General features: G+C 44.7%; 2 protein-coding genes across 2 annotated transcripts; one reads left to right on the plus strand and one right to left on the minus strand.

Annotated features, from left to right (window-relative positions):
* Positions 1–19: 19 nt before the first annotated feature.
* LOC115568415 (mucin-17) lies at positions 20–15,352 on the minus strand. The gene is made up of 4 exons (XM_030395680.1): positions 14,569–15,352; positions 6,051–6,270; positions 4,146–4,409; positions 20–3,969 (listed from the first exon to the last, which is right to left on the minus strand). The coding sequence occupies exons 1-4, from the start codon at positions 14,851–14,853 to the stop codon at positions 1,454–1,456; spliced, it is 3,285 nt and encodes a 1,094-aa protein (XP_030251540.1). The 5' UTR covers positions 14,854–15,352; the 3' UTR covers positions 20–1,453.
* Positions 15,353–18,342: 2,990 nt separating this feature from the next.
* Positions 18,343–19,827, plus strand: map1lc3cl (microtubule-associated protein 1 light chain 3 gamma, like). The gene is made up of 4 exons (XM_030396717.1): positions 18,343–18,545; positions 18,657–18,712; positions 18,814–18,920; positions 19,014–19,827. Exons 1-4 carry the CDS (start codon positions 18,488–18,490, stop codon positions 19,201–19,203), a joined length of 411 nt encoding a protein of 136 aa, XP_030252577.1. The 5' UTR covers positions 18,343–18,487; the 3' UTR covers positions 19,204–19,827.
* Positions 19,828–23,408: the final 3,581 nt, after the last annotated feature.

Genomic DNA, 23,408 nt, shown 5'->3' on the forward strand with positions numbered 1-23,408 from the left:
AGTAAAGGCACAGCACACATTTAGTCATAAGTTTCTTTTATTAATCGTAAGCCATGAGAAGCCACATTTTGTCTCAAATATGTCATCAATATTTTAATCATTTAATATTTATTTGAAAGTCCTGAGCACAATATCAAGTTAAAGAGTATTTGCTTGGTTTTGGTCATTATCTGGCCAATATGATTGTACTTTAGAGGCAATATTGCCCATAAACAAAGAGGAATACCACATTCTCACAATAGCTATTACCACTGAACAAGTCACAGAGCAGCATGCAGAAGGGGAGTGTACACATACACATTCATACTCATGGTTATAGGAGGATTCAACCATTATATAATGAAGCTGATTGTAGCTTGAGTTCATATTTATCATCTCTAAATCAGGCTGCTTTCAGCCACAAATGGACCTCAGAATAGTTCCCCTGTCGACATGTAAAATACTTTTAAACAGCATTCACCTTATGAAACACCCCACTGAAACCCACACTAATGGAAGTTATTGAGCTGTTTGTAGTTATTTGCAGCTCCTCGAAGGAATTACTCATCCCATAAATTAAGATGTCACCTATGTTTTTGTAACTGACATTTCTCTGTGGGCTGTGCTGCATCCTACAGTACTCTCAATTGCTAATTTAGGCTGCACAATGTCAGTCAGGAAAGTCTTTGGGAGACAGTGCAATAGTGTGGCTACAAAGCACTCTGATTATGCTTCAGAAGCTGTTGGGGGGTATTTTTACATACATTTTGTAGATTTGAGGGGCTTAAAAAAGTGTTAATGTCTTTAAAAATGTACAAAAACATCACTAGAATGAAGATCACAAGCCAAAAAACAAAAATAATAGTCAACAGGCTTTATGTGCCTGAGAGGATCTTCTATCAAACTGGTAGTGGATGAAAGGACTGTCAGATCTTATGGCCAGTAATATCAAACCAGTGTATCTGTCTAATCAATCACACATCATCGAAAAATGATGGCACTTCCGTTAACACAAATTATAATGGTGCTTTCTATTTAATCTGGTCATAAGTCAGAATTTCTGAATTCCCAGTCGACAATTAGAGCGCGCCCTGAAATCGGATCTGTCTCAGAAAGTTGGATGCAACTCACCAGCCATGACCTCAAAAATCTGCTCCACACATCAGCAGCAGTGAAAGCACATAGTACTGCCCAGCTTCTATCTGTGGACCCCGTTGTTTATATGCACAAAATACCTCGTAATGCATTGTTTTCAACTGTTACTGCGAACAATGGCTAACCTGTCCAGAACTGGTTTTCCAACTTGAACTGGAATGCTGTCTCCTGAAAACTCCTGTCATTCCCAAATCGTTCCCAGCTCCGGCTTCCCATTCCCGAGTGAAATGGAACGTACCATAAAACCAACTATCACTGGTGTTTTGAGCATAACACATGGAAAATACTGTTAGTCTGATGGTCTTTTACTGTACAAGTGTCACTTCTTGGATGGCTTCCGTTTGAGACTCAGGGACCTCATGGAGCCAAACACTCTCCTCCCCAAGTCCCTCAGTGATCGAGAGCGCTGGAGGGGCATCCGTGGAGGAGGGGATGGAGAAAAGGAAGGGGAGGAGAGAGGGGAGAGGGAATGGCAGCTGCCCTCCAGGCTCTGAGAACGAGAGAGGTTAAAGAGGCTAGCGGTGGAGGACAGCCGCTTGTCTTCCTCCTTTGCTCTCAGCAATCTGACCCCTTCCTCTTTGCTGATGTACATGCCACCTTGCCCCACATCTAATGAGGAGACCCAGTGTGCCCGCTTTGAGGGCTCCTCGCTGTTGTTACGAGGCACCAGCAAGCCTTGGGACTCACTCCTGAACAAGGCCCTTCTGGAAAGCCTGAGGCTCGAACTGCGTCTCTCCCCTTCTTCCTTGCCCCTCTTCTTTGAGAAGACGGGGGAGTTCTCTACTTTTGGTTTCTTGTCATTGCTGCTGGATGAAGACTTCATCCTTCGATGCTCCCTCCTCCAGCTTCCAATGCTGTTCCTCCTCCAACCATAGCCATACTCAGCTCTGTCCATCTCCTCCTTTTCACTTTCAGACTCTTTCCCCCAGAAGCGTCCTTCAAAGCCCCTCCATCGTTTATTGGTCTTTCGGGGTGTCTGGGCTGCTGATCGATCCTGCTCCTCACCCCAATCTGAGCCATAGTCCTCTCTCTTGGCATAGCTGCTTACTGTGGCTGCCCTTACCAACTTGTGGGAGGCGTGCTTTCCTCTATAAAGCCCCTCCCCCTCTGCCCTCTTCCATCCCCCATTTCCACCCCCACTTTGCCGAAGTGATCCACCTCTTGGTTGGATACCACCATGCTCCAGAGGAGAGCTCCTTGTAGTGGTGCGAGGCAGGGAGCATTGGAAAGGGGCATCACGTCGGAAAACAGAGAGTGGGGTGGCACCCAGAGGGGACGGCTGCAGAGGCCGAGGAGGGGAACGTCCCCTGGGGGTGGGGCGGGAGGCAGGGGAGGAGGCTGTGGAGGAAGGAAGGTCAGATGGGGAAGGGATCTGCTGGTAGTGGTAGTGTGAGGAGTAGTGGGGAGGAGGAATGTGGATGGACTGATAGGGGTGTATGGGGCTGCTGGAGTGTGAGAGAGGAGGAGTGAGGCTGGCCTGAGACTGTGGAGAATGGGTGACACTGAGTGACAGCTGTATTGGTCTCTGGGGATTCAGATCGGTCAGTCGAGTACAGTCATGTGACTGATCAGTCTGGGCTGTCAGGTGAGTTTTAGTATGACCTTTCACCTCGCCTGCACTATCTGTCTGGAAGCAGTCAATATCCAGTTCCACACCTTGTTCCATCAGTCCAACTACAACAGCCCTAGAGAGGCCGGAGAGGCGGGAGATCTCCCCTACCATTGGGGAGTCTTCGCTTAGCTTGGGACTGGAGCTGGACTCTTGGATCAGGCTGCTGCGCTGAGACCCAGGAGCTGATCCACAGTTTGTACCAAACACTGATGGTCCAGTCTCGGGTGGAGCACCACTGCTCCAGTCTAATGAGCGACAGAAGGCAGATGACCCAAATCCTGGACTGGGTCCAGACCCTGAGGTGACCTCCAGGGAACTGCGGTGGCTCAGGCTAGTTGGACATGTTGAAATGCGAGGGCGAGTCCTAAGTGCTGGGGTGGGTGTAGCAGTGGAGAGGGATGTAGCAGAGGCCGTGGAAGCTGGAGCAAAGTCACTCCTCAAAGCTCCACAACTGGCATTTTTGGGATTGTCCACTAAACCCTGGCTAGAGTTCAACCCAGGAGTCAGATTCAAGTTGAGGTTGAGATGCAGATTTATGTTCAAGTCCTCTCCGGTTGCTGAAGGAAGGTTCCCCAGGTTGATTGAATTCCGAGTGGCTTTTTTCCCAGTAGTGCTGAGGCTGACTCTGGCAGAGTTTCCCAGCAGTGACTTGCAGGGAGTGACACTAAGTGCACTGCGGCTTTCAAAGGCAGAAAGGGACTGGGTGGAACCATGACTTTTGCCTGGGGTACAAAGGCCTCTGCGTGTGACTGGACCAGGTGTGGCAGCTGAAGTGAGATCAGAGGTGGAGGAGGTCACTCGACTGTGGTACTGGCGAGCTAGTCGAGAGATGTACTGCTCAAGTTGGGTGAAGGAAGCCGGGGTGGGGGGCTGTTGAGGCTGGACAGGGAAAAGTGGATCAGTGTTGGACTCTTGCTGATCATCTAGTTGGGGTCCTTCGGGGCTCGGAGAGGCTGAGTGTTCCTGGCTCTGGGAGGTAAAGAGGGGGCTCTGGAGGGCAACAGCATGCAGCGGGCTGGGGTAGGGGTACACCTCTTTGGTCCGACGGGACACCAGGTCTGTGCAGTAGCGTGGGTCCAGCTGGGGTTTTGGATGGAGGGAGGAGGGCGAAGAAGAGGAAGTTTGGTCAAGAAGCGGGAGGAGGGAAGTAATCAGAGATTCACCAAGTCCTGAGCAGAGGTCAGACAGAAAGCTCAGACCAGTTGCTTCAAGGTCACTTTGGACTAGAAGGAACAAGAGAAGAAAAAATTCAGACAAAACCGTTTTTAGATTATCTTTACCTAAACATAAATTCATCTGCACTGATGTTTATAGTTAGGACAGTGTTTCGAACCAGCTTCATCCGACTGCTGCAAAATAAATATTTACAGGGGTTTACATGACATGGATCTCGGCTCACCTGACACTGGTGTCCCTTCGGTTGGTTCACCATCTTCCTGTCTGCTCTGCAGTGCAGGCTGCTGCTGCTGCTGCTGCTGTTGCTGCTGTTGCTGCTGCTGCACTGCACCTTCTGACCACAGGATGTCAGTGTGGTCTGCGGACAGAGGAACCTGGTCCCACAGCTTCACGGGTCTGGCTGGTGGCGCCGATCCACCCTGAACAGCATCACTGGACACAGAGTAGCAAGAGTCCGAGAGAGAGCTCCCACTCACTGAATAGAAACCTTGACAAGAGAGGGAAAGCACTTCAGTGTGACCATGTGTCTTATGCTAGCATTTAAGTAACAGTATCCAACAGTTGCTCTATTTAGGGGCACAAATAACAGAAAATATGTTATTGGGTTTTTTTTATTATCCTTCTGTGGACTGCCAAGATGTCCCTTATTTTGTTAAAAAATAATTTCAAAATGGTGACAAAACATCCAACAAGTTAATTCTCATTGGTATTAATTTGTGTTGCTTTCTGTTCCATGTGTTCTTTTGTATGGTTTTCCTGTCTTTCCTGATAAAAGAAATCATGTTTTCCTGAGCAACAGTAGTAGTGTTGTTTGGCTGTAGGAGAAATGGTTAGTTACAGGGCTGTGGGATCTGTTCCAAAAAATCCTGTTGAGATTATTTTGGCAGATATTGCGATACGATTCATGATTAGCTCAAATGACCAAATGGAGAACAGGATTTGTTGACAAGTGCGTCTCTGCAGCTCTGCAGCACTTCATCATAATCCTAATTTGTCACATATTTTACCTTTATCCAACATTGCAGCTTCATTCAATCCTTCATCTAGTGGCAATTGTTTAGTATGGAGATGTTAAGGTTTTGTTTTTTTCAATACTGGAAGTTCGTCCTAAATTGAGGATCTGAGGAGAGAGGATGTCATACTATACAGATTGTAAAGCCTACTGAGGCAATGTGATAGTGATTTTGGGTCAGATAATCAAAATTGATTTGCAACTAATGTTTGTAATAATTGAAATGGTTTATGAAGCATTACTTTGTTGTTGTTGTTGTTGTTAACAGTAAAATAACTATATACAAAAGTTTAATTAACTTTTTTTTTTACAATTTATACTTGAAATAATGAAGGCACTTGCAAATGAAATAGTAGTACAAAATGTAAACCATACTTAATTTTTCATTTTTACTTCAGATTTCATTAAACACTTATCTCTTTTTATAAGATGAACCAAAACACTGACAAAGTGGACAATTATCAAACTGAATTTAATTCTCTTAATTAAAAATAAACCAGGTTTGAATTTGAATAAGAAACTAATAATAAGCTTGTTTATTAAATATGTAGACAACGCTGATCCATAGTACAAACCATAAAAGTGCATCTCTGCATATTAATATGGTTGTTAAAAAGGGTTACACATAATAGGAGCTCTGAAAGTATCACAACAATTTAATAAAAAAAAAATAAGAGTAAGAAGAGTTCAACCTAAAAATTCTGTACAATGTCTTTCAGTATTTTTAGGTTTCAGTTGAACTATTTGCTAAGTTTTTGGATCACCTCTACAAGAAAGTAAAGAAATGCATAAAGGAAGGCATGCATGATTGTGTAGCAGAGAGAGGAATGCCTGAGTTGGGTGTAGAACCAGAAACCAGAGTTACAATGTGACTGGACAAGAGTTTGGCAACAAAGGCTGAAAGGTTGACAGTGAGAGAAAAGTGAGCGAGTCAGAGCCAAGTCACACAGTGCAGGCAAACAAAAGTAAAAAGAGTACGGTTAATGTTTAATGGGCCTTCTCAAACACAAGCTGAGCTGTAGTTTTTATCAGAAGGTGACAAACTGTGCTGGTCACTGTTCAGGTCAGTGCTGTGACCGCTGAAGTGTTCAGGTGTGTGTGTGCACGTGTGTTTACCTGAACTAGGTCGGGAGTCACTGTCCAGATGGACTGTACCACCGGGGTCTGGTGTTGGGGGAGACAGTAGGTCAGACGGGGCGTCCCAGGATAGAGTAGACCAGCGTGAGTTACTCCCCCTGCCAGATGAGGAGTGCACCGTGCCATCCCCTGAATTGCTGGCACAGTCCTCTGGGCTGGTCTGACAGTGTGATGCCACTATATCTGACGGGGACGGAGCCTGAAGACAAAACACGTGACAGGTTAGACCTGAGAAATGTCGACTAAATCAGATATTATATCATCTCTGACCATAGTATCAAAATAATGTGACAAGGACTAAATCATACTCAACTCAACAACAATAAGTCAATATCATGATTTTTTTTGGTCATTCTTTGGTGCTTTTGTGCCTTTCTTTGACAGAACAGCTATTAAATCATCTTCCTCTGTGAGTACGTCTCACGATATGGAAAATGTGCGCACAACCCCAAATAAAAGTCATGAAAGTTAATCCACCAGGAGTCAATGGATGGCCAGAGAGGGATTAAGGCAGGGGCAGTGTTTATCCTCTCCCCCTCACACACACAACTACCTCTTACAATGTGACCAAAATTACAAACTAAACCATCTCCATGACAACTGGCCAATTACTCCTGGTCAGGACATCAAGTAAACAGACCTACGCTTGATTCTCTTCTCTCAGTGTAGTGTGGTCTTGTATGCTGCTTCCTTTTCTAAGCTTATCTTCTCTAATTTATTATTGTACATTATTTAATCACTCGCACATCTTGCCCAGAACATTTATTTGGACAACAGAGACATGATAAGACTCAATGATCCCACTTTGATTCCACCAGTGATTTATTGCCCAACAGTCTATGGTGGTCTGTGTACTTACATAAAAGAAAAAAGAAAAAAGAAAAATCGCAACTGAAACGGACGATGAGCAGTGAGGGAAGATATAATCATATTTCTTACTTGAATAAAAGTATCATTGAAACAATGAAACAACTCCCTCATTCAAAATCTTTCTTGAGGTTTTGTTCTGAGTAGTAAAAGTGCTATAATATATTATATATGACATTATCAGATTGGAAGTGATGCAACAATTATCTAAAGCTGCTGGAAGTGATGTATTTTCAATGAAATAAGTGTAAAATATCTCTATATTCCAACACTGTAATCACATGTCTCTCCTCCTCGTGCTCATGCAGTAAAAGAGACATTTTCCGCTATCCTTGTCCACTTTATTCAATCAGGACAGAGAACTCTATAAATAGGCGATCCTGTCTGAGAGCAGGATACTCCCATTTTCTTCCCTGTCCGGTGATTATTGCTGCACGTTTAAGAGTTTGCCGACTGCAAAATGGACATGAAGTTGGCTAAAATTAAGACAGCTTTATTTAAATGAAACCGTGTGAGAAGTTTGTAGGGCCCCAATGAAACTATGGGGGAATTTAAAGGAAAAGGTCACCCAAAGATGAAAATTCAGTCAATATGTACGCAACGCCGTGCCGATGATAAGTCATGAAAAGTTTCGTAGTCCACGAAACATTTCATTGCAGCATTCACAAGAATAATTGACGTAGATTGGGGAAAAAAAACATATAATAAAATGACTCTATAGCTCTTCTGGCATAATCAAAAGGTCCGGGAGCACAGCGATCCCCCAAAAATATGTTATTTGGACCATTTTTAAGCTGAAAACTTCACTTTGGCTGCTTAGTATTAGCGTGGACCTTGTCTGAAGTGAGTGCACAATCTTGACACCGTGTTTCAGGTGTAATCAACATCTTTTCCAACCAATTTCCCGGGATTCCACCAGACAAGGTCCATGGAGCCATTTAATTTTTTATTTTTTTTTAGTCCCGATCTAACTTCAGATGTTTATAAGAAATGTTTTGTGGACTACCGAAACTTCAACTGACTTTCCATCGGCTCGGTGGTGAATAAATGACGAGTTCATTTCATTTTTGGGTGAACTTATCCTTTAACCTTTAACAAATACATTCTTTCTATGTTTGGAAATCACATCCTTTTAATGTCAAATCTGAATCTGCAAAGTACCTCGCAGCTAACTATGGTTATAGTCTGGCAGAGATAGAAAGTACTTGAAGTATAAGTACCTTAAAATTGCACTTGGGTACTGTATTTAATTACCTTCCACCACTGACAATGAGCTCATGGATTTAACCACCCAGTGCATGGCCTTACATGCCTTCGAGCAAGGACACAGTGAGATGTGTGTGAAATGACACATTGGGTTGTATACATCCATGATATCATTTAACAGAAACACGCTCCGATGTCATGACGTCACACCGCTTACCGGAATGAGCCCCCCCCCCCCACACACACACACACAAATGCACACAACAGCAACAATAGCAATCGCCCGTCGAGTTAGCAAAGTGCCTCCATTTCCGAGATTAGTGAGAGCTTGGTCGAGTGAGCCCCCCTCCTCCAAATCCCCAACCCACCCCTCCAGGAAGGCAGCCAAGAGGAGCCCGCTGCATTAGACTGATCGAGCCCAGACAACAGAAACACTGTGAGTGGCACTGATCAATCCTCTTGTTACTGAGGAAACAATACAGGTAGTGAGTCACTGCTGGGGCGACAGGAGGGAGAGGAGGACAGGGGGGGGGTTCAGAGGATAATGGGAGAAGACAGATGACGTAACAAAGAGAAGCCGGAGAGGGGGGGAGAGGAAGGAAGACGAGAGGGGAGAAAGAGTTTCAGACTTTGACCTGTCTTAGGCTTATCTCCTCTCTCCTTCTGCTCACTCCTGTCCCCCCTTGCTTTTTTTTTCTTTCTTTGCCTTTGCCTCCCAGTGAATCCAGAGTGAGTCGTGGCTGAGTGGGTGACCAGAAAAACCAGTGAGTGATAGGGACAAAAAAAGAGACAGAGACTGAGAAATAAGAGAGTGAGTCACCCAGTGAGTGAAGGCGGTGAAGGGAGGGTGAGGCTGGGAGGGGGGACGGGGGGGTGCGAGTGGTTGCCGGGCGAGAGAGAAGGGCATCCTGAAGGAGCCCCACCTCCCCCACACCCCTGACAAATAATCCCCCCTCCCCTCCCCTCCCACACTTCTATAATATCCTTCGAGCCAGCCGCCCCGTACTCACCATAGCTACAGCTGCTCGCTCTCTAACTCTCGCTCGCCTCGCCTCCCACACAGAACCACAACAGCACAACAGGCCCGGCGAAATATTTAACTCATCTTCAGCCTGAACGCACACAATCCAGTCTGACTCTCGCTCACATACGTTTCGGTTGTCTGCTCGGCTGCTAAATCCCACTCACTGAAAGGGCCTCAACTTTAAGTTTTTTGGCATGAATCAACCCCTCAACTCTCTCTCTCTCTTTTTTTGTTTTTCTCACACAAACCTCCACTCCTCCAGGATATAATGCAGTGCACATAACAGGATATAGTGTTACACAGAGACCAGTGCATGATCAAATCATAGTGGGTGGGGGTCTGCCAGGAGCTCTGTAACACGATATTCCTACATGAGAGGGGAGCAGCCCCTCTGGAGCAATATGAGGACAATGTATGGGTCGATGGGATGATAATGCTGCAGTGATCGCAGCTGTAAGTGCATTATGTCATTACAGCGGTTGCCATGTTGAGACGGAATAATTTGGCCGAACAGTGTAGGAGCGTTTGCCGAGTATTTATTGTTTCATGCATTATTAATGCGGTATTGAAATTATAAGACAGCCCACGCTGTGCATCTTCATCGTCGCAGGCGACAGGAGGGACGTGCTGGAGCTTTTTCCTCCAACATCCAGGTGAAGTATCAGCGTTGCAGACTGAGCCCAGAAAGATCCCGAGGCCAAGAACCCAGAGACAAAAGCAGTCTCACTCCACAAGTCAGGGTAATGGCTCTCCGTGTAAGATGATGCCCTCCGATGCTAAACCTAATTTCAAGACAGGCTGCCTTCAGTGAGAGCACACACAGCACTGCAGACGGCGCACAGACACGTGCACGTACTGTTTATTATGGCTGCAAATGCAATTCTTGTATTATTAATTCGCCTGCTGATTATTTATCCCGTAGAGCTGCAACCATCAGTCAGTCGAAAGGAAATTAGTTGCCAACTATTTTGACAATCTATTAATCTTTTTTTTTTTTTCTTGCAGAAATGGTGAACACGCGCTGGTTCCAGCTTCTTAAAATGTAAATTTTTGCTGCTTTTTCTTTGTCATTCGTGATAAAATGACTGTTGGTTCAGACATAACAAGCTGGTTGAAGACTTAGCTTATGTCAAAATTATGAAATTAGGACCCTTTAAGGAAAGCTGATCCACAAATCAAGCAGAAAAAAACAAACACAGGCAGGGGGCTGATCCACAAAAGAACCAAAGAGAAACACAAAACTAAATAAGGTACAAACCAGAGACTGCTACCTTAAAATGAATGCTCTATTTGTTGATGAGTTATGAGGTTTTAAATGTTGTGTTTTATGTTTTTTATAATCCAAAAGTTTTACTAAAGTGAGCATTAGAAATAAAAAAAGATTTAGAGTTTGTTGGTATCAGACTGCGTATAACATAACGGCAATGAACGCCAGTCGAAGGAAAATCGCCACTTCTTGTCGTCGATGTTCTTCCTTCAGCGAGGAGCGTTTTATCCTCGAAACGCTGAACAGTGGCAATCATGACTTCACCAGCTCGGCCTTGACACCCATTCTGATAACTGTGAAAAGACTCAAATGTTGCAGAGAGAGAAAGAACTCCAAGTTTTCTTCTAGTTTGCATATAATACATGCGGAGGACTTCATTTGGAAATCAAAGCCGGTGCTATTTGCATTCCCAAAACTGAATTATTAATGCTATTCAAACATATTTATGCAAATTAAATGTGTTTCCTTTTCCACAAAGAGTACTGAAGAAGCATTCTTGGATTTTGTTAAATTAAAAACATTTATTAAAAAAAACCTGCGAGCTTCACAAACGCATCACACGGTCGAGAAGATAAAAAGAGTGATTTTTAAAATTGCATTGTTCCGCCACAGATGACGCCGCGCAGCCATCATAATCCCGACCTGCCTAATATGGATTTGCACAGTGATAACCTCTTCTGCCGTCTCTCCGCTATTACAGAGAGAAGAGGTGAATCACAATTCGAGAGCTTAATTCCAAAATTAAAAAAAATAATAAAAGAAAAAAAGAAAGCTGGTGTTAAAGTGGAGCGCATTATGTTATGAGTCATCTAATCCTCGGCTGACAAAACAGTTATATTTCTAAAAGCAGAGCAGGCTTTGTGTGTGTTTTACAGAGTACAGAAATGAATTTCAAGTAAAAGGAATATAATGAGCTTGGGGGTGAAGCCTTTTACAGTAAGCATAACTTCTCCACCTTTATGGTGGTAAATAAACAGCATGTGCTCCGTCGACTCTCTCCTCCTTGTTCCCTCTCTGGGTGCTGCAGTATTATAGTCGTCCTTTGCAACAAGGACATTTTGTCTCTAGTTATGCTACAGAGCTGGAAAATATGTTAATATCAGCCTATATCATTATAGAGATATGAGACTATGTGTCGCCTTAGATTGTGGACGTAGTTCTGTCATGATATGGTGTAAGTGGCGTCTTTTCCTGGTTTTAAAGGCTGAATTACAGTAAAATGATGCAACTTTCTGAAACTGTTCTACTTGGTCTAGTTCTTGTCTTTACCCACGTACTCATTCTATCTACATTACTGATTTTATCACTAGTGAAGGAACCAACAGTCATCTCTACAATACTGTCCCAATATTGATATTTCGTATTTAAAGTGCTTTTTGGGGGGATCCCAAAACTGAAAATGTAAAAAATGTAACACAATACAACCAAATTCCTGTTGTTTAAAGATTCAATATGTAACAGTTGTTGAATGCACGATGAAAAAATAAAATAAGGGGCAAAATATCACCGAGTAACCGTTAACTGCTGCCAACTGTTACTTTCATTAGCGAGTTAACTATGCAGCTAGCATTGAGGACTGGGAGCTCGAAAAACTGGGAAAGTTTGGTATTTACTCCCCTTGTATATCACCACGGTAACCACTGACTGCTGCCAACTGTAGCTGCTGTTAGCTGGTTAGCTCAGTTAGCCATGGAGGCAGCAGTCCGGACTGGGAGCTCGGAGACCCGGGAAAGTTTGGTGTCAACTCCCCTCGTACAGCGATACTATCGCGATAATACTGATATTGAGGTTTAAGATGTATACACATTTAAGATGTATTCACATTTTGAATCACAATATCACCTAAAAACCATTTAAATCCACATCACCTGGGCCTATTAGAGACATTTCTCCTCTAAACTTCTCATGTGGTTTAATTTTAAAAAAGGTGCAATATGTAAGAAATGACCATCTGTCAAAGTGAGTAGTTAGCTCAGTTAGCCGTGCAGCTAGCAGTCTAGACTGGGAGACGGGGGGAAGCGTCTGTGTTTACTCCGCTAGCACAGGAGCTTTGGACAGGGATGGGCCGCGGCTAGCTGGTTAGCATGCTAAACATGCTTATAACATATTACAGAGACTTCTCACCATCACAACTTCACATTCTGTTGATTTTAGAGAAGTCATAATAAAAGTTTCAACCAAACATTTGTACATATTGCACCTTTTACAGCTACATCATAAATGCTGAGTGCGAGTAATGTTGAGTGTCGCCCCGGGCGGAGGGCAGAGTTCCAGCTCCCTCTGCCACACTGGCAGCTCCCCTTCAGAGGTGAGAATGAGCAATGCTGCCCGACCTTCTCCACAGGAAATCTCAGCACCAACGGGTGGGGAAGAAGATACAGTGGAGCTGTACGTAGGTGGGCGGTGAGGAAGGCAGCACATTGTGAGCTACACTTCCTCGCAGATGGGACTGTAATTTCTGTCCCTGCGCTGATAAAAACAGATTTCATTTTATTTTCCTCTCCCTTCGGTCTGTGCAGCCGAAAAAGAACTGTGTCTAAAAGGGGGGTTTGATTTAATATTGTTTCGTCGAGCAAACACACTGTTCTGCAAAGAGGGTGACCTCAGCCGCGGCCCGATTTAGACTCAACATGTATTAATGTGCCGCAGGCTGCTGACTAACACGGCTCATTAGTATCAAGCACACACACGTTTACAGTGAAACAACACCCTGTGCAAAGTGACAGGGGATGAAGTGTCTGCTGTTTTTTCTCATGAGAACAATGAGCCTGTACTGTAAAACATGGAATCAGTCTACACGTGATAGCCTGACACACCACTCTCTGTGCAATCACTTTAAAGTTTAAGTTCATGGAAGAAAGTCAGTCATGTATTTTTGATGATGTTTTGGTCTTAAAGAGCAAATTTCACTGCAGGGAAAGAGGATCAGTTCATTAAAAACAGGTTTTATGTGGTGGAAACGGTGCCCTACGATAAAAAAAACAAAAACTAGGCTCTCTGGTTTGTTCTAAAGATTATTTTCTAGAAAAATCGACATCAAAGTGTCTTGAAATTGCTTCTCTTGACCGACCAGCAGTCCCAAAAGCAAAATCCTCACATTTAAGACGTTCTGATTAGTGCACGTCTGACAATCTTGCTTGAAAATCAACTTATACAATGAATTCCTTATAGATACAGGTACTGATCATACTTCTGCCAATCCCCTGATGGCCACTCTTCAGCTCTACTCGTCACATTCACGATTCTCTTGGCGTTGCCCATCTGAGATTAATTACCGTGTACGTCCCTCGTTTTTCTAACCATGAAATCCTGCTGGGTCGCTTCCTTTCATCGCCTTCCCTCTCATCTTGTCGATGTGTCTTCCACGGGGTTCATATTTAGTTCATGTTCAGGGATAATGGGCCAGACCACCTGCAGCCTCAGGATGGGATCCGTTCACATCATGTCCTCTTGTGTTACATGTCACATTCCCCACATTCCCAACACAGAAAGGACCTGCGTGTGCATTTCAGGAAAAAACCTTGGGAAGTGGGTTACTTCATACGAGGGTGTGTTTGAAGAGGTGACACATCCTAACCTCTCAGGATTTCACAATAACAAAAAAAAAAAAAAAGGTCGAAACTGCACTTTTCTATGAGGGAGACTGCCAACACAATGGTGATCTGAATGCAAACCCGGTGCCAAAGTGACCTTTACAGCTGATGAGCTGACAAATGCAGCAGTGTCTGGTTGCAGGCTGCTGTGTTAATACCTCCACCTGGTTTTTCTATCCTGTATCCCACCACATCCTCCTCTCTAACCTTGAGGCAGGGCACACAGCCAGACAGACAGGCTGCTGGTCCTGGTTCCCCTGACCTCTATGACATTTTGCTCCATGTCACACACACAGACACAGACACACACACACTGCTTGCTGTGTAAAATGATCGGTCTGCATGCTTGGATGGTCTCTGGCACCACCTCACTCAGTTGGGTGTTGAGCTCTCGGCACAGCCATGCGCCGCCAGGCAGCCAGGCAGGCAGCGATGAAATCTGTCTAGGGAGCCGCAGAGGGACCGGCTTGTTGGCAGATCACCATCATCCCCGCATTCAAATTTAATAATCTCGTCATGTAGAAATCCGGGCTGACTGACCTGTTGCCTGCGGGATGTCGCAGAGCCATCCGAGGCGGCGTTCTCCGGGGTTCCGCTCCCCTCCTCCTCCTCCTCCTCCACCTCCTCGTCCACCTCCTCCGCAGCCCGTGGAGCCTCCTCGGCGGTGGCTCGGTCCTCCAGAGCCGCGTCCACCATCCCCAGGTGTCTGCACCTGAGCACCTCCAGCTCCAGCACCCCGGCCAGCGTCGCTTTGAGGCGCTCTCCGATGCGGACGCGCTCGGTGCCCGACCAGAGCGAGTTCACGCAGCCGCGGCGGCCGGCCATCCTCCTCCTCGCGGGTGCCGGCGGCGGGCGGAACCGGTGCGCACCGCTGACCGCCGCTCAGTCGCCGTGCAGTGGATGAGAGGGACGAACGGACTAGGCTCCTGCACCGGGCAGAGCAACGCGGGTCCGGACGAGCGATAGCGACATAGCAGCCCTGTGAATTAACGCAGTAAAGCACATATAATCTTCACCATCTCTAACGTGCCATGCAGCCGAGAGCGACGCGCACGCAGCCCTGCGGTCTGGCACAAGACTAGGATTAATGAATCCAGCGGCACAACGAAGGCGCATCAACTGGCCATGCCTCAGATGATCCCGGGCTTAATTTCCTGTTGACACCGTCCCTTTTTTTTTTTTTTTTTTCTTTTTCCCCTATGTCACTCAGAGGCTCCCCGGTCCGGTGGAGTCGCCATGGTGCCGCGCTCCGTACGCTGCGTCCCCAACGAGACAATGCAACAGACGGGCAGAGGGGTGATAGCGTTACATGTGGGAGCAAGCAGCGGGGAGGAAGGGGGAGGAGCCTCTGCACCAGAGCTGCACACCGATTGGTCCGGGAAGTTTTTCGAATGAACGACCGTCTAACTTGCACAGTTTGAAGATGTCAGAGGACAAATAGTCGCATTCCCACAGTGTTCCCACAGAGCTGAGGGTGATGAGGTGACATCATCCTGCTCTGTGGTGCACTTTAATCCTCGAGTGGTGTCAGTGTGTTTGTCAGTGGTCATCAGGGGAACCAGCCTCTGTTTACGAAGAAGGCCTTTTTTTCCCCCCCAGGTGTAAATCAATGAAATCAATAATGGCTGAATTCCATTTTGCTGCCTCAGTTTCAGGGTCCTGATATTGTGCAATGCTGGCTCGCTGTCACAGAGTCACGGCTCACTGGGAACCTCGAATAGAATGGAGACATTATTTAAAAAGGCACACTGTGTAGACTTAAAGAAGAAATTCAAACTCAGAATTTTAATCTTTACAATATAAATGAGGTGATAATAGAAACTCAGAAATATCTATCTTTTCAACAACTGAATAAACAAGCTGTTCTCAGAAGAAATAAAGGTCCAGAACACTGTTTGAAGCGAGACAGGTGGCAGGGTCCGCCACATATAGACAAAGTAAAACAGTATGAAACTGTGTTGTCCTTTAACGTCAGTTTGTTATTTAGTTTGTTAAGACATAACAAAACTGATCAATGAAGATCTTTGAATTCTGATTAAAATGTCTTCATCAAAACTACACAGTGCGCCTTTAATGTTACAAGGGGATACAACTACAAAATAAAACAGGAATCAAACCAAAAAAAGCCTTGTGTGACATAAAAGGCCTATTTCTTATATGCTAAGTCCCCACCTACGTCAGTTGTTCAGGAGAATGCTCTAACACTGCTCTGAGGTGAAACCTCACTTGAGTTTCCACCAGCACGCGGGGTGAGCAGATAACGATTAGATGTTAATTTTTGACAGAACTTTAATGTTTTTCATGAGGGACTGGTCTCAAAATCTTCATGATCCCAAATAAACGTGTAAATCAAATGATCTCAAGCCACTGAAACCATGGTGTCAGCTCAGTCTGCTGAGTGCACAAGACTACATGTTCATTGGCAACTTGTAGAGGAAAGATAACACACAGGATGGCATTTGGGCATGAAAGTGGGTCAGTAGGACCTCGACAGCTCATGTTTCGCCTGGAGCCTTTCTAACAGGTGAATCCGGCATCTGTCTTCAATGTATAAAAGATTTAGATTCTTCCTAAATGAATGGAGGAACTCAGTCTGCCTATAATTAATCAGTCTGTAGGCTACTTTTAAACAATTGTGATGGTGGTTGCATTTATACTATTTAAGATTAACATCACACACGTGTATGAATAACAAAAGTCCACCAGTTTTAAAAGAAACAAAAAACAAAATGTATATAGTCTTAATTGTGATTATTCAGGTTTTACTGAGGTTTGACAGGCGCAGTGCACTTTGCTCTAGTGCCACCTTTCAGCCAGCAGAGGGTGATCTTCACCTACAACAACAAGTCGACCTCGATCATTTCACCACAGACAGGCTGGTGGCTCCAAAGCTACAACCCTGAGTGTGTAGGAGCTCCTTACAGCGTTACATAATGTACATCTTCACATGAAGTCACTCATTTATTTAAAGTGGAGGGGACAAAATTTGAGATCACAGCAACATAATGCAGGAGAAACTTCAGCCTCCAGAGGGAACACGGAGTTGAATCAGTCATCTCTCAGAGACAGTTTTAATTAAAACAGAACACCATCTGCTTTAATAAAGGCAGGATTCATTGCAGATGTGTTGTGTCAGGCTGCTTTTCAATTTGTTTTTGATATTTTGTGATTTTGGTGAATCCAAACCAACCCTTTGCAAACACCAAAGTCACACAGTAACACAAACTAACGAACCCAATCGAGGTGGTGGTAGACGAGCAGCTCTTATTTTCTGCGATGCAAAATGTCTTTTGTTGGCCAAGCAGTGGTGTGTTTTTAAAGAGGGCGATATTTGGCTGATAAAACAACAGTTTCCCATCAGAAGCGAACGCATGAACTGATATCATTTTTCTTTGCAACCCCACTTTATAACAACGTGAACTATCCCTTTATTAAGTTCATGCCTCGGACAACTTTTTAGATTACAAAGACAAAAGGTTCATATCCTACGGTGGCCCCTGAGGCTCAAAACACAACAACATTTCAGAAAACAACAACTGAAATCGTTGTGTTTTGACCCTCAGGGCCACTGTACATTTCTGTGAGAACAATATGTTTTTTGGCTGACATCCAGTTAATCTACTCACATATGAAGTAATCAATAAAGTTACTATAAATGAACATTCCTGAGGTGATGATCTGTTGACTGAAGTAATCGCGTGTTGTCATGGTAACCACACGAAGGTGACGAGAATTAACAAAGCATTAAATCCTCATTTGTCATGAGTTAAGCTGGACTTAATTAAGATTTGCACGCTTGTCTTAAAGTGTGACGACCTCCCCGAGGACTGAATCCTCACCGTCACATTACTATTGATCACGACCGTCACCCGTCTCTGCTGAAATAAGATAAACAGCTTTTAATGTGGCCAACATGGCGATCAGACAAGCGAGGTCAAAGGTCGGGGGGGGTTAACAAAATGTGTTTGTGTCGGTCGAATTCAGCCGAGTCACAAGATAGAGTTGGTACTGTGTTTGACTCCCCGTTTGTCCGGATCATCATGTGTTGTTTGTGCTCTGCCCTCATTACACTCCTCATGTTTGCGCCTCTCTGTGCGAATGTGTACGTGACAGCAGCACCATGATCACAAGTAGATGTGAGAATGCCCTGTGAGATAACCAGTATGTGTGAATCTGGTCTGAACCCCCCCCCCCCCCCACACACACACACACACACACACACACACACACTGGCCTCCAGGACGAGGAGTGTGTCTTTGTCGCTGACACACTTATGGCTGACTCCTCCCTGCGCCGTCCCCTATAAAACGGCAGTGGTGGGAGCAGCTCGTCGGGGTTTGCTGACTTCCACCCGAGGGGACTTCACCGTCAGCCTGGGCAAGACCGACCACACCGGCACCATCACCGCCTCCGTCACCGCTGGTCTCTGCAAACCACCCCAAGCAACAAACAAGCAAGCATGGCTCCCTTTGAGAAATCCATGGAGATGATGCCCTTCAAGCAGAGGAAATGCCTCGGTGAGTCACAGTTGTTTTAGGCGATTCTTTGATCTGCACCTGCATCTGCATCTGCACTGAAAATGTGTGGACGTTGGTTTTTAAAAGTGTTACCTTCATTTGTTTTTCTAGAAACAAGAAAAGATGAAGTGTGCAGCATTCGATCTAAATTCCCCAACAAGTTGCCTGTAAGTTGCTTTTTTCCAGTCAAACATGATGCATTTGATCGCCAGTGCTCTTGGTGTTGTGTGAGCTGGAGGCTGATCCCTTGTGTGTTTTTTGTGTTCAGGTGATTGTTGAACGTTACACGCGTGAAAAGACTCTCCCCCTCTTGGACAAAACAAAGTTCCTGGTCCCCTTCGAGCTCACCTTGGGTCAGTTCCTGTGCCTGCTCAGGTAAACTTCTCACAGCTTTTCTCCCCAGCTTCTCTCCACCATCTCCTCCAAGCTGTTGGATTCACCCTCACCCTCACTTTGTCTTTCTCCTAGGAATAAGATTGACCTCGACTCCACCCAGGCTCTGTTCCTCCTGGTGGCAGAGAAGAGCATGTCCTGCATGTCCTCCAGCATGAGGGAAGTTTATTCCCGCTACAGAGACACTGACGGCTTCCTGTACATCACCTACGCCTCGCAAGAGATGTTCGGAGCACCTCGACCAGAAGCCAGTCCGCCCTGCTGAGCCAGAAGCAGATAAAATGAACTCTGGACCAAAAAGAGGTCAAACTGAGCCAAGCCCAGGTTGTTTTTATCCATTTTTTTTGTTTTTGCCCCAAACTGCATATCAGCCTACCTCATGAAGCTTGAAGCACATCACTTCATTCCTCCCTTCATTTGTCCTCTCAAGACTCGCCCTGACGATGTCTTTGTTCTGAACTGATCGATGAGTTTTTTTTTCTGTTGCTCCAAAAACAGAAAGCAAAACATCCAAATTATGATTTTACCCGCCTGTTACGTGTCTTTACAGGTTAAAAATACCCACGTTTGCCCTTCAGTTACCTCAGAAATGTTGAGCTTCGATGCAAACAATCCTGCTATCACGTCGCTGCAATGCCAGTTCAGTGTCAAACCATCAAAACGGGGTCAACGTCTCACCGGTAATCAGACTCCTTCTGAGCACTTATCTCCCCTTCCCCCTCTCCTCTCTTTTGAGTGATGGCCTCTTCATCCTCGTCTTCCCTTTGTAAAATGTGAAATTGTGACTCTTGAGGCACTCACTGAAAACACAGATGTCAATCTAAAGAATGCTGCTCTGATTTGTTCTGTATCCAGCTGTTGCTGTACCAAAATAAATCCTTTGTCCTTGTCCTTTTAATTGACTGACTTTGTGTGATTTTTAGGGTTTGGAACGGGTGTTAAACGTTACGACATGATGCACATTTGTTCCTTCTTACGCGACCTAAAGATGGCTGCAGCTTTCTCTTGCTGCTTGAAAACAAATAGTCCTTCAGAGGTGTTGTGTTTTCAGGTAACAGCTGTTTGAACTTCGGATGTTTTGAGGTCACTGAATGGAGCTTGAATGGAACTGGTTTTATCAAAAAGCTTAAAGGGGCACTATGTAGTTTTGAGGAAGAAATTCAAACTCATAATTTTAATATTAACAATATGAACGAGGTAAAAATACAAAATCAGAAATATTTATCCTTTCCAGATTTGAACAAACAAGCCGTTCTCAGTTCCAGAACACTGCTTGAAGCTGGAAAGGTGGCAGGGTCCGCCGCATATAAACAAGGTTTGTTTTATTCAATTTATTACATCATGAAAACAAAGACAGTTTGTTCATTTAGTTTGTTTAGGCATAAAAAAAATCAGTCAGTGAGGATCTTTCTATTCTGGTTAAAATGTCTTCCTAAAAACTACGTACTGCGCCTTTAAAAATAGACATTTTTCGCAACCTTTTAGTGTTTTCTGGGTCGGTTACAGATTTACTCTATTAACCTTAATTGCAGCCCAGGGTTAGTGCTAGTCTCTAAATCCAGTGTGCAGGTGCCTCATTCCTCACCTGCCTCTCAGAAGCGGCACTCCCTCCACATGACCGCGTTATATAAGCCCGACCCAGTCCACTATCTGCAGGGGTCAGTGTGTCACAGGGCCGGAGGGATTATTTTTAGATCTCGCAGTCAGTGAGGACAAATGTGACCCAAAAAACCAGAGATAGGGGTTCGGGAAAGAGTAAGAGGTGTGACGGGGGAATCAAGTTGAAGGAAAACAGAAGCAGAAAAACAAGAAAAAGACCCTCTCTGTAAATATTGGAAGAAGAGGGGGAGACAGAGAGGACGACAGGAAAAAGGAAACAGTGTATAGGAGAGATATACAGTGGGGGGGGGGGGGGCAGCTATCTAAACACAGTGTACAGAACACACAGTCATACCTCCGCTCACTTCACGCCACTGTGGGCATTCCAGCAGCTCTCTGTCAGTGTCTCATGGTACCAGAACAAGAGGAGTCCTGAAGCTGCTGCACGCTGTAGATCACCTGTTGTGACCACAGACGAGCTTCAGCCTGCAACACTCTGCAACGTACACCGCTCCTCATTTAGGCCCCGAGAACGACGCTGTGAATATAAATCATGTTGTCCAGTGGAGTGAACCTGTTCCTACACAGAAAAATGATCATTTTGACTGAACTGTGATGCATCCGTCTACTTTTCCTGTTTCTTTTTACTAAAGGCACCGCACGTCAGGAAATTTCAACCACAGTAATGCTGTGGAGTTACACTGTCACACTGCAGGACCCATCCCTGATAATGCTTATAACCACTTGTGTTAAGCGTTTATAGGTAATAAGGCCCTTATTTGTCCTTATGAGATACTTATTGCCATAATTTAAGAAGTGTTAATACAGGGTTTCTGCAGGTATCAGCAAATCTCATTTCATGCTTTTTCATGCCCTTTTTCATGCCACTTTAAACTAATTTAATGCCAGTGTCCAAATGCAGATACTTTCACACACAAATTGTAAGCATTTGACAATGCCAATTTTGTATCTGAAAATCCAAATTTAACTGTCAGATGGATCACAAGACGGTTTACAGTCATTAAATGCAACACAAAGTGCTTCACAAAATAAGAACACAACAAAATACAAATATTTCACTGGGCAGCACACATCTCTGCCCGGTGGATCTCAAAACAACATGCACTGATAATTAAAAGTAATGAACCTATACTGCTTATGGCAGAAGGCAAATTCGCCAAAATGTTGAACTATCACGTCAACCACTCACAAAAGATAGACTAACTTCAAGTAAGCACTGACATCTGAACTGAATGCTGGTATTGAAACAGGGTGTAGCCAGGCTTTGGTTTCTAGGGGGGAATAACCTCTGTCCTCCCCACCACACACACACCCACACTGAGGATCCAGGTGAGGAAAATCCACCCATGGTGAGCCATTAGTGCATATGTCTTAGTTCCTTTCCTTTTTGCTCCAACTCTGTCTCAACATTTTTCAGTTCAAGGCATTTGTCCTTGTGTCTCCTCCTTAGAGTATTTGACTTGGTGATCATTTGAGCCATGAGTGTATCGTCATTGGATGCATATGAGTGATGCTTCACTGCAGTGTTTAGACACCAGAGCACCTCCGCTTCCAAAGTCGCATTCGAGCCAAATGCTTCTCGCACGTCGGTGGTCTTCCCCGCTGTCCCGGCTCTGCTGGGGGTAGTCGTTGTCGCGGCTCTGCTGTGGCCTAAGTTGGCAGGAGTGGTGGTAGCAGCAGCAGCTGCAGGTGTAGGGGTGACAGCAGATGTTGCGCTGCTGGTCACGGCCAAAAAATTCGACACGGTTAACTGCTGCCTGCCTTTCAACGCCGACTTTTGACTCCCTGACTGCATGTGAGATTTTACCGCATTGACGCCCATTGTGCAAAGTTTGAAGTTTTTTTTGCACACGGTGCAAAATGCCTCTCCGGGTTTACCTTCTACAGGCTTTAACCAGCTTCTAAATTGTTCATCCTCCAACCACTTCTGCTGAAACTTGCATTTCCCCATTTTTCCGTCATTTATTTCCTCGGTTCTTTAGTCATGGCCACAGCATTCACACACACACACACACACACACACACACACACACACACACACACACACACACACACACACACACACACACACTAGATAGCATTACTCCGGTGTCTCAACTTTGTGCACCGGCCGTAAAAAGGTAGCCGATTAAAAGGTTCCGCCTGTCAACCATTACGCTATACTTCCGATCAAAATTAGATTTAGATGTTTATATAATCAAAATAAATCGTGAAAAACAATGTTTTTATTCAATCAAGTTTTTTTAATGCCTCTGAACAGCGAAGTTCATGCTTTTTCATGCCATTTCATGCCTGAATTTTCACAAAATCCATTTAATGACTTTTCATGCTTTTTAATGACCCGCGGAAACCCTGTAATAACAGACACGTGTATGTTGGTGTTATTCACTATCAGTGTTATAAACCTCAACAACATATAGGGCGTATTAACCCTTAAAGGAAAAGTTCATCAGTCATTATCTGCTCACCCCGATCCTGATGGGAATTTGGGGGGGGCGGGGGTTGTAGTCCACAAAACATTTCTGGAGCTTCACAACAAAGCGTTGCAGCTTTCTCCCAAGTAATTGAAGTATACAAGTCTCTGGAAGCTCTGAGATCTCCACTGATTTGCAAATCATTACTTTTAACCTCAGCGCCTTGTAGAGCTTGTGCACTCACTTCTAACAGGTGCATGCTCACATTTTTAGCTTTGCATCGCCAATGAAGATTTGAGTTTTAACAATGGTGAAAAAAAATCTCTTTTCACATCAGTTCAGGATCTCAGGGCTTCCAGAGACTGGACGAGTTGTATGGAGACATTTAAATGTTTTTGTTACTTATTTACTTATTCTAAAAAGTCCCTTTATCTAC

The sequence above is a fragment of the Sparus aurata genome, chromosome 18, assembly GCF_900880675.1.
Source record: "Sparus aurata chromosome 18, fSpaAur1.1, whole genome shotgun sequence".
Lineage (NCBI taxonomy): Eukaryota > Metazoa > Chordata > Actinopteri > Spariformes > Sparidae > Sparus > Sparus aurata.